This window comes from Pteronotus mesoamericanus, unplaced genomic scaffold, assembly GCF_021234165.1.
Source record: "Pteronotus mesoamericanus isolate MK-2021 breed Mesoamerican mustached bat unplaced genomic scaffold, CSHL_Meso_final contig_82, whole genome shotgun sequence".
Lineage (NCBI taxonomy): Eukaryota > Metazoa > Chordata > Mammalia > Chiroptera > Mormoopidae > Pteronotus > Pteronotus mesoamericanus.
In genome coordinates this window covers 16,361,024-16,373,210 of record NW_026555265.1, presented here as the reverse complement: position 1 = coordinate 16,373,210, position 12,187 = coordinate 16,361,024, and the positions used below count along the sequence as shown (strand labels likewise).

Genomic DNA, 12,187 nt, shown 5'->3' with positions numbered 1-12,187 from the left:
GAATGGATAAACTGTGGTATATCAATGGAATGTTATTTATTCAATGGAATATTACTTACAATATTTCAATGGAACATTATTCAGTGCTATAAAGAAATGAGCTCTTGCCCTGATCCATGTGGCTTACTTGGTTGGGATGTCATCTCATAAACGGGAGGGTTGTGAGTTCAATTCCTGGTTGGGGTGCGTGCCTGGGTTATTGGTTTGGTTCCCAGTCAGGGTGTGTACAGGAGACAACCAATAGATGTTTCTCTCTTGCAGTAATGTTTCTCACCCTCTCTCTCTCTCTCCCTTCCCTTCTCAAGCGTGTTCTTGGGTAAGGATTAAAATAAAATAAAATAAAATAAAAATAAATAAGCTATCAAGCTGCGAAAACACATGGAGGAAACTTAAATCCATATTGCTAAAGTGGAAGAAGCCAATGTGAAATGGCTACATACCTTCCAGAGCGGCTGTACCATTTGCATATCCACCAGCAGTGGAGGAGAGCTCCTGTTGCTCCACATCTTCACTAGCATTCAGTATTGTCCATGTTCTAGATTTGGTCATTCTAATAGGTGTGTGCTGGTATTTCATTGTTGCTTTATTTGCATTTCCCTGATGATACATGATGTGGAGCATCATAGCTTCTTTGGTGAGGTGTCTATTAAAATCCTCGGCCCACTTGGAGAGCTTTTTAAACTATCAATGATCAGGTCTTCCCCCAGAAAAATGTCAACTTCATGTGTGTAGGATCTGTGTAGTCACAAAGGACCCTGCACTTAGAAGGCTGACACTTGGTTTAATGCTCTGCTTCCACCATCAAAATTTGAAATACTTTTTGAACAAAGCCCCCCCACACTTTCATTTTGCACTGGGCTCTGCAAATTGTATGGCTGGTCGTACCCAGTGACTCTGTTTTATTCAGTCTGGCGAGAACCTTGGTATCAGAATTTTTTTAAACCTACAGGTAATTCTAATGTACCACCAAAGTTAGGAACCTTTGTTCTAGAGTAGGGCTGCTCAACCTTAGCACTACCAATGATTTAGACCAGATCATTCTCTGTGGTGGGGGCTGTTCTGTGTTTTGTGGGATGTTTAGCAGCATCCCTGGCCTCTGTACACTACTTTCCAGGAGCGCCGCCCCCCAGTGTGACAACCAAAAATGTCTTCAGACACTACCAAATGTCCCCTGGGGAACAAAATTGCCCCAGATGAACCACTTCTCTAAAGAAAGAGGAAAAAGTCCTGACTGGTGTGGCTCCATGGGTTGCGCTTCCTCCCACAAACTGAAAGTTCGCCCTTTCGATTCCCAGTCAGGGCACATGCCCGGGTTGTGGGCCTGCTTCCTGGCTGAGACTGTGTGAGAGGCAATGCTTCATGTTTCTGTCTCACATGGATGTTTCTCTCCCTCTATCTCTCCCTCCCTTCCTCTTTCTCTAAAGGTAAATAAATAAAATCCTTTAAAAAAAAAAAAAGCCTTTAAAAAAAGGAAGAGGAAAAAAAATCTCGTTTAGATAATTAAATCCATGGTAAGTAGAATTGGAAAACTAGCTATTTCAACTGACATTACAGAAAAGAATATCTTATTTTAATCAGTATCAGCAAAGTTGACAGCTTTCTGTATACTTCTACATTTGCAAGGCTCTGGGGACAAGTTTCAGACCTTATCTTAAATTAAAATTAAACAAGTGTTTGCTAAATAGCTGCAAGAAGCAACTGTATTAAGAATACCCACCAAAGAGGAGAGGGAGGGAGGAAGTGGGGAGAGGGAAAGATGGAGGGAAAGAGAGAGAGAGACCCAAAGAGTCAAGAATTTATAGGTAGTCAGAGCTACCATTTTGTCAGGATCACATTTCTCTGTACACAAGTCGGCTCGGACCAATAGGACCATTAAATCATACTCTAACAAAAATTATCTCAAATCTTAAAATATTCTCCAGGACCTTAATATTTGCCAGGACCTTAAAATCAGTGAAGAGGCTGAGGCATAAGGTAAAAAATAAAGAGCTTTCCTGCTGGGAAGAGGGCAAAATGTGCGAGACAACAGAACCCCCATCATAAGCTTGCCCACGAATTTAAAGTAGGCCCCAGACGGAAACTGCTCAGGTTAGCTTTGAAATCTACACGGAAATCAAATCTACAGTGTTTCCATCTTTCTGAAAAGTGACTAATGTGGCTTTTCATACTTCCATTTTGGACTCAGTGTTCTGTCCCCAGGGAGACTCCTATGAATCCTGGCCTCAGTGAAAATTGCCTGAAATTGTACACTAATGGTTTGAAACCTGAGGATGTTGATTAAGTTGTCTCTGTCATGCTGTTGAAGGTTGGTTTCAGAACAAATGTATTAAAGAGCAAATACAGGCTGGCAGTTAGTTTTCATACTTGAACTCCTGAGATATATGAATATGCTGGACATGTATACATATAGAGTTTATCTGAAGGTGCTTTTGTCTTCTTTGTATCTCAGGTCATTATTTTAAGATAAAAGTAATATATAATTCATTTATATTATTAAAATACCTATATATACACAAATTTTATATGTATAACACTTCTATATTTTTTCACCATCCTGGAAAATAGTAATTAAAGAAAGTGTAGCAAGTCCTCAAATGACGGCACTTCATTCAGTGCCTTTAGTTACAGCATTTATGAGATGCCATGGGAACTTCACTCTTGTTTACATCCACTAGTCTATGCTAAAATTGATTTTATTATGCATCATTTTGCTTCAAGTCTCAGAACCTATCCACGGCATTAAATGAGGACTTACTGTGTATATGAAGCTTATTTAGCCACTGTTGTGCTAACACGCCCTGTGGTGTGCCGGGCTCTCTCTGAGCCACTTGCAATGATACCTCATTTCATTTAATCCTCGCTTCCACTCAAAGTAGTAATCAGTGTTAGTGTAAGTCCAGTTTTCTGGCCATTCATTTAGAGATGAGGAACTCCCGCCTGAGAAAGGTATCGGAACCTGCCCAAGGCCACCAGCTAGGTAAGTTCCAGGCCTCCATTTCACTGCAGTGTATCCAGAAGTCTAGTATTTCACAGCATTTGACCATGGAACTGAAACACCTTGCAGTGCAGAATTTCACTCAGGAAAGAACTAGACGTGGTTCTAGAACAGCGCCCTAAGTATCGCCGGATTGAAGGTCCCACTGCCACTCCCCTTCCTTTCTGCTTGGAGGCAGGCCGACCCCACACAGGAACCGAGAATCCGCCAACGGAGCATACAAGTGTTTTATGGGTATTTAGGGGCCCCTGCTTAGGATGGGCGCTATAAATTGGAAGAGTAAATGTATGCACTGATAATAAGAACCTAATAAAAGGAAGGCTTCCGAGTTCAAAAGAAAACCAATGTGCTGCCTGACAGAGTCTGCGGAGGTGAAATCGAACCCGTGATGCCATGTCTGTTTTCCTGAAGCGAAATCTCTTCTTCCTCTGTGATAAAATTGCAGAGGACAAAAACACATGTCTTTCAGTCCCAATGTCACAGCCCAGTGGGGGAGACTTTTTTTAAAAAGGAGTTCTCATTAGATGACTCGGCAAGCCCCCCAGAGCCCACCAGACTGACGGTGCCCGCGGAACGCCGCCAGCTACCCGCGGGATGCGGCACTATTTTGAAGCCTCCTGCCACTTCTCTATTTGAAGGTACACGTTTGAGTGTGAGGTTCCAGTACCTAAGTGAGAACATAAAGCAGTTTGAGTCTAACACCATCTGGAAAGCCTTAGGAGGTTCACATTATCTTTGCAACCGAGAAGAAAAATCGACTCCAACTTTCAGAAGGGGCTGAAGCCGTTTCGGTCGGCTGGAACGACGCCCCCAGCAGCCCTGGCAGAGCGCCGCACCGTCCCTGCTGTGCCCTCCTTCCTCCTTCCATTTTCCCTTTAAAGAGACTGATGAAAATTCAACCACAAAAGTACCAAATGGGGCTGCACCCATGCACTCTGCCCCTAAGTCGCTGAGGAAGCATCCCGCAAACATGACAACGTGCCTGCAAACGTGCTCACAGAAGCTACATCAACTTTGTGTTCCAGGTGGCAGAGATGAGAGCCAGACCATTAACAGTCAAGCACACGAATCATCCGCAGGAATCAGCAAAGAAAGCACAGGGTTTCCGACCCCTTTCTCCTGTTCAGATTACCAGACTGGGGCCTTTGGACTTATATTATCAAGCTCGTTATGCAAAGGCACATTCTAGATGGCATGGAAAAAGAATTGCATGGTCTCAATTCTTACCCTCTTGTGTTAGAATTTGCCCATTCCTTTTCCTGTCCTTATATATAATTTGACACTGGCCTAAATGATACATGTTATGAAAAGCTCAGTTGCTGAACCTACTGGGCTTATTAAACAATGAGTGAACTTAAGAAGAAAGGTATTTTATTTATAGTACCACTGTATCGCAATTTAATTCCCTTTTTACCATAGCAACATGAGGCAGCATGCACAAATTCTGCATTGGTGGAATCTCACCAATAAAACATATTTAGAATCCTGCTTTGTTGGGGGGAGGGGGTAGCTGACAAACTATCTACAAGCAACAAAAATTCTTGCCTGCAAATTTCAGCCAAACAGATTATGTGGTCTGCCAAGAAAAGAAGGGAGTGGAATATTTGGCTGGATTCAACTGGGGGTGCTTATTGTGTTTTTTCAGGACTCACTTTCAGCCAGGTGTGTGCTCAGCTGCACTTGCGAAGCTCACCTCTTTGAGTTAATACCCAAAGTACCGTGACAGTTGCAAGTGATATTTTCTTTTCACCAGAATCTCCCAAGCCAAGCGAGACTCTGCCTGCTCAGTGTGGGGCCTGATGGTCACTCTGCGGTTTGGAGTTTGTGGTCTTCCTAACTATACAGTTGGCCCTTGAACAACATGGGTCTGAACTCTGCGGTTCACGTATGCATGGATATTGTTCGATAAATATCTATACTGCTTTTGATCTGTGGTTGGGAGCCTGGATGCGGGGGGTCAACTGTATGCATTGATCTACACCATTTTATACAGGGGACTTAGCATCAGCAAATGCTCGTACCCACGGGGGTCCTGGAACCAACCAATTCCCTGCTGATATCAAGGGACAACTCCAGTTCTGGGGGAGCCGAAGGGTTTTCAACTGCCCCGGGGACCAGTGCCACTAACCTCCCACCCGAGTTGTTCAAGTGTCAACTGTCCTTTATTTTCGTCTTACACTAGTAAAATCTTGAATAGCTTTGAGCCCAGGAAAGGAAACTGCTCTGCCTGTTGCATAAAGCAGCACTAGTGTGGTGTCAGCACCCTGCAGAGTTCGTTACCTGAGTGCCAGGTAACTTCTGCCCACATTAAAAAGATTCTGTGAAACAATATCATATGTGTCTGTATTCTATTACATCAACCAGACATACTTTACTGGACCACTCATTGATTTAAAGTCAGCAAGAACATCCACCTGAAGTTCAAAAGGAGTGGCATTTTATTATGAACAGTATGAACAACCATCAATTTCCTAATTAGTTTATCCAAGTTTTCCAACCCTAATAGTTCCATGTCCTGTGGATTATATTTTGATTACCTGTAACCTCAGTACAGAAGGTGCCATGGCAAGAAGACCTAAGAAGGAAAGTGCTTATGTTATAACTAATGAATGGCTACAGTGTTATTTGGAAGTTGGGGGTGGATTCTGGAAGGTAAACACATATGGCTGCTTCAATGACACATCCTCAGTGTTTTATTTCCAGTGCAGCCAGCGGGCGACTTGCCTCACGTTTGATATATGAGATGCTCATGTTACATGCAGCCCAGAGGGGTCAACTGGAGTGTGAGTAGATGAGTAAATCCTGCACCCGCTATGAGCAAGTCCAGATTAGGGTGCTAGGCTTGCTCCCCCTTTATAAACTATCAACTAAAACTTGGGCCACTTCTTTCAAATACAGTAATATGATTGTTCCATGTTAGTGAAAAGTGAAATGCTTAAAGACAAAAGCACCTCTAATTCACCCACCCATCCGTAACTGAAGAATTTAAAGAAAAACAAAGACAGTTGAATAGAACCGTTAAATCAAATATCAAGTTATTAGCCTTTAATGCTTGGGTTTACAAAACACTTGATACTTTTTCAAAGCTGAATTTTCCATGAGATAGAATTTGTTCGTGAACACACAGCACAATTCTGAGGACGGAGGAGAAGAGACCGAACTGAATCCTGCCGTTGCGGGAAGCCCCGCCAGGGCAGAGGATCCCGCCGCTCTCCCCGGCATCCTGTGGACATGACGGGTTTTTCCATGTCGTTGATGTTATCTAAGTGGGAAAAAATTTTTTTAATGTTAATGAGTTTTAATGGCAATCATTTAAAAAATATGTGCTACTCTGCCTGGTTAAACAAAATGGTAGCTATCATTAATAGAAATGTGCTATAATACCATGACGCTCTTGGGGGCGACAGAAGTGTGCATTCACTTTTTACTCAGGGGCCCCCAGAGTGGTGCTTTTGTGAATCTGATCCACTATCTATAAGAATTCAAAGCCAAATTGGCTGCTGCCTGGTAAAAATGGATAACAATTTGGTTACAGCAGTAAACTTACTATATGTAATAGTAAACAAGCACATTTGGCTCTAAATATATCTTCGCAATTGATGTATGTGTTCACCTCATTTCTCAGCTTTTTCTATATTCAAAATATTCTGTATTCCTATAACTTAAATAATCTTTTCCCCGTATTCTAAATGGTTAGTTGTTAGAAGTTTGACCACCTGCTGAATGTATCCTGTCCTATCTTGGGAATGGAAGTTTTTACGTTAGTCAACAACAAAGAAACTTGAAGTTCTCTTATTGCAGCCCTCCATTTATATTTCAATTTATGTATATCCTCTCTACCTCACTTCAAAACCAAACTGAGCTGTTTCTACCTCCTCTGTGAGGCCACCCTCAAAAACAATTTTTAAATAAAATCCATTAAGAGAAAAACTACAGCATCACCACCAGAACACACCATTCATAAATGTAAATTCATTCACGAAGTTTCATTTCAAGTCTCCTTCCACACACAGCGCCTGACACAGCTGCAAGTGCAATGCAATGTCTCAGAGCTGCTTTTTGATCATGACAATGTATCAGCATCACCCATAAAGTCGGCAAAATCTCTATATATATTCATCTGCATTTATTTCTCCCCTTCCAGGTGGGCAGCATGCTGAAGACTCCCAAGTTACCGATTTGGCTGTGCAACATCAATGGAAATTACAGTGTCCTTTTCAGCACAAACAGGCAGCTCTTATCAGACTGGAAAATGGAGAGGCTCTTTGATCTGCACTTTTACAGTGGGCAGCCCTCACAGAAAAAGCCTGCCTGTCTTACCGTAGGTGAGCATTTCTGACTCTGCGTGCTGTGTGCTTTAATGTGCTCAAAGAGACATTTAACAGCTGTGTGAATATTCATGCTAGGTCTGCAGGAAAATGCTTAGGCTTGATTTCTGAAATGAAACCCACCTGTGAGCCCTATGGGCCCAAAGCCCAGTACTGTAACCTGGGGATTCTAAGCCTGCTGTAATTAAGAGCAGGGGTTAGAAGTAGCACAAGGAACAAATAACTTCTAGGTTAGAGAAAAAACAAAAGGTGCGGTCAAATTTCAAAAAGCCTTCTCCAGGGTCTTTTATCTTTGAGCACGCAGCATTTAATGCCTAAGGGAAAAAACGGAGAAAAACAAAAAACAAAAAAAGAACAAATGAATTGGGAAGAAGGGGTTCCAATTGGCCAATTCTATCCCACAACCAAACATCAGATGATCATCCAGTGACATAAGTAACCAAACCAGTGGTGCATTTCTGTTCAGATTAGTTCAAAAAGCCTTTATGAGGACCTACTAAGTGCCAGGCACATAGTCCCATAAACATTAGGAGACTCTAGTCTAGTGGGAGAGGCAGACAACTGCGCAGGTCATTTCATTCCATTTCAACCACGTTTTTTAAACTTGTGCGGAAAAAAGACTAACCTTAACATATGTTTAAACACTGACCATTTGGACAAGGGAATAAAAACGATGAGAGCGGGAGCCTGTATCTGGTAGCTCGGCTTCACTGAAGGAGCCTTGTTGATTTCATTTCTGAGACCTTATATTGACATCATAGGCCTGCTCATTATCATGGCTAAATTTGAAAAAGTATCTTAGTGATCAATTATCTGTACAGATCCTAATTCTTTTTCTGTAATTATGAGAAATATGCATTAGCCCATTTAATTTAGTGGGACATTGACAGTATGTTCATTAAAATATATTATCATTTCTACTTTACTGTCTTCTTTGAGAAAAGCACGATTTTTTTTTACCCCACCCGACAACATGCTTATTGATTTTAAAGAGCAGGAGAGAGAGAAACATCGATCCGTTGCCTCTCGTACATTCCGACCAGGGACCTGGCCTGCAACCCAGGCATGTGCCCTGACCAGGTATTGAACCCATTACCGCTTGGTTTACAGGACGATGCTCTTACCATCTGAACTGCACCAGCCAGGGCAGAGAAAAGCATCATTTTTTTTATTAGCTCACATGCATCGAGAGCATTCTGTCCTGGGCACTGTGTTGAAAGTTTTGCATACATTATCTCATTAAATTCTCCCAATAGGTACATGAGGCAGATACTATGATATCTATTTTTACATAGAGGAAACTGAGGTGGCCAATAGTTACTAATTGAATAAATGAGGCTGAGAAATGTACAGCACATTATCAAATCTGTGAAACAAATCTGGGCCTTGAACCCAGTTCTTGATTACCTTACTAGACTACCTTGCTCTTCACCCCAAAATACAAAGGTACCCACAGAAACATTGAGAGGTGATAGCTCTCCCCTTTTCCTGACAACATCCAGTGACCTATACCTAGCTTTATGCGTTAGATCATGGTGTTGCCACACGCATTATATGACTTATCAAAACTCATGTTTCAAAATACACAGCCACCCAGTTTTTCTACGTACCACCCCTTCCGCCTAACCAGTTCTAGAAACATGCTTGCTGAGCCCAGCTCCTGTCCACCCATCCTGTTTGCCTTCCTTCCTGGCTTCCTCTGGAATGGCTACATAGGCTGAGGTCTAAATGCCGGCTGTTCCTCCCTCAGATACTCACTCCCATCCCTGGGAAAGGGACCAGCGTGAGGACACACATGGACCAGGAAGACGGTTTTCTCCAGTGGAAATGACAATCAGAACCAAGTGGAGAGAGGCCACTGTCAACTGGAAAGGAGCCGGTTCCTCTTCCTAAAGAGAAAGTCACAGGGTGCACAGAAGTGTCAGAACTGCTGCGATACGAAGATTAATTTGAGGGGAGGTCATTTCACACCCACAATACTCATTAGCATTTTGAGGGAGGCATCCGTGTCACGTCCTCTGCAGTGGCTTTCGGTGTGGGAGGGGGAGCAGCCTTACAACAGGCTCTGCAAGGTGTGTCCTCTCTACCCATGTAGACCAGTTCTTTCATTTCATTCAAATGAGAAAATGAAGTCTCTGTCCTGCATGTTATTTCCAAATTAGTCCCTTCTTGATGAGATTCTCCCTGAGGACTACAGATGCGGGCAGCTAGCTTTCTTTTTGGATGAAGTCATTGGCAATGCATCATCAGATTTTTAGCTATGGCAAGAATTCAAGCCTTCTCAAAGACTTCCTGGCGTGGGGAGCATTCCTTTCCAAGGTCACATTTCATGTGCCCACATTAGCAAGTTCTGTCATTAAAATAGTAAGTGGGCTTCGTGGGCTGGATGCGGCTCTATTCCCGGTGGGCTGGCCTCTATGGCAGCTGACTTGTGGGTTCAGGTCGTCATGGCAAACACACAGCAGGAGACATTCTTTCCAACAGTGCTATTTGTTTCCTTTATAAACTGGATAAAAATACATAGACAGACAAACTGACAAAAAAGTCTGACTCCTAGGATAGAACTAAATTATATATAAAAATAAAATCTCTTCTTACGTCATTTTTTGGGCTGTTAAACCCTGTGCAGCTGCTTTCTGTCTTGTAGGAGAAACACTTCTTTTTAGAATATGATCTCTCCCTGTCCTGTTGAATGCCTACACTTTTCCTGAAGCACTACAGAGAGTAAGACATATATTCTTCCTAAAGGAGCACCTAGGAGCCTCCTAGACCTTTTTCCTACCCTGGTCCTACACTTAAGTGCCAACTCACACACTTAAGGGCTTTGTACTCACAAGCTGAAGGTTAGTTTGTAAAGAAAAACTTTTCTGCACATATTTTCCAAGTTAATTTGTTAATGCATTTTAATTTGGCTCCAAAAAAAATGTTTTAAGGAGCATGCAAAAAATGAAACTTCAAGGTGAATAATAAATTACGTCAAAAGAGAAAGGCATTTTGGCTCAGGTTGCAGATTACAGTATCTGTATCAAGGGTGTTTTCATTTGGGATTTTTAAATACATCAGACAATGAGTGAATTCCTGCAGACCCTTGCCTCGTTTGGTCTTAGTTTAGCGATATTGTGCTTTCCCTGGGGTGCAGCCTTGTTTTTGTTTTAGGGACACTGGGTTATCCCTAACTAAATGTCCCTTTTGCCGTGGACTGCTGGATAACATTGCCAAATGAGAAACCCTAGCAAGTGCATTGGTGAGAAAGCTCCCAGCCACAAATAAAGATCTTGCTACAAGTGTCTCACACACAAGGACATTTCCTTTCTAACAAGAATGGTCCAGCTAGGGGTCCACAACTCTCTTAGATCAGTCACGGTTCATCCTCCAGGACTGAGCACAAGATGCTTGATTCCTACGGAGGGAAGAGGGGCAGGAAGGCCGTTGTGAAGACAACCAGCAGCGCCAAACAGCCACTGCTGTATTCGTTCTTTAAAAAGGAATTTTTTAATTGAACTCACTTCTGAATTTATTTTTTTGTCCCTACTCTACTTTGCCTTTGAATTTTTAATTTATTTATAATATGTATTATTTTGCCATATTTTATAGGTTGTTGTAATCTGTCATAAATTATTGCTGGAACAAATCTATGAATAAGTAAAATGAAGGAAAGTTAAGTATCTATGTTTTATGCATAAAGGTATAATTTTGATATATAGGTATTAATAACTTTGCATGTCAATGTTCAGTGAAAATAAGTTTTTATTTTATCTTATAAACAGGGCATCCAGTAATACCTGACTTTTTTTTTTTTTTTTTTTTTTGGTAAGGTGAAAACATGTTAGGTAAAAGTAGCTAGAAGTGTCCTGGGAAAGTTCAACTTTGAACTTTCTGTTTTTTGAGTAAAATGACTTTAATTGTCCTTTTAGCATCTCAAACAGAGAGCAGGAAAAAACCATTTGTTTGAAGAGTGAGATAATAATTTTCCTGAATAGTTGCCTAAACTGACTATGTCTCTAGTGAGACTAACTCCCAAAGGAGATGGCAAATACAAAGATATTTCTCTCCTATCTTGACTTGGACTAGAATGTCCCTCAAAATCATTGTTTGTTCTTAAAGAAGATGTGCATAACGTTGTTTCAAGTGTTTACTCACCAGTGGTAGGTTGTAGGTGGGACCAGGGGCGGGCCGGGGTGGAGGGCAGGAATGCCTGAGATTCCCATCACTTCACACTGGCTGGGTTTGGCTTTGTGCCATCCAGGTTACCTGCAACCTTTAGTCACACCTGGACCTGATTTTATTTATAACTGAGTAACACAAACTGTGAACATTGGTGACTGCTGTGGGGCCCTAGAGACACAATCATTCATTCATTCATTCATTTGAGGAACTTCTTAAACCTCTCCTATGTACCAGACTGGAGGCTGGAGGAAAACAGGGAGCAAAAGCAGCCATTGCCCCTCTTCTCGCACAGCGCTTCGGCTCTTCTGAAAGGATAACAGTAAAAAACAAAAACACTTTAATGAATATAAACTTGAAAACAGGTAAGTGTTTGGAGGGAAGGGATTTCTGATGAGGACTATCTTATAATAAATGCCTGGACGTTTAGGAACTGGCATCTCAGAAACGGATGGTTCAGCTGAGGTTGGGAGGGTGAGCAAAGGTTACCAGGAGACGGGAAGAGGGAGGGAAGGTGCGAACCCCTCTGCTGAATGAGCCTGAGGAACTAGGAAGTCGGTGGGGCTGCAGTGCAGAGAGTGAGGTGAGAGAGAGAGGCTGAGAACAGCTGGAGGGGCAAGTGAGGACCCACCACAAGGCAGTGTAGATGTGGAGGCAAGGCAACCTCAGGAGAATCTAAGGGGGCTGTTAAGACTTGCAT

The 12,187-nt window shown here is 42.2% G+C and overlaps 1 protein-coding gene across 1 annotated transcript in view; it reads left to right on the top strand.

The window, feature by feature from the left end:
• Positions 1–9,216, top strand: part of MINDY4B (MINDY family member 4B) — a 32,510-nt gene extending 23,294 nt beyond the window's left edge. The window contains exons 11-12 of the mRNA XM_054585060.1: positions 7,140–7,320; positions 9,074–9,216. Coding sequence (XP_054441035.1) covers positions 7,140–7,320; positions 9,074–9,216 — 324 coding nt within the window. The remainder of the gene's footprint in view (positions 1–7,139; positions 7,321–9,073) is intronic.
• The last annotated feature ends 2,971 nt before the right edge of the window (positions 9,217–12,187 follow it).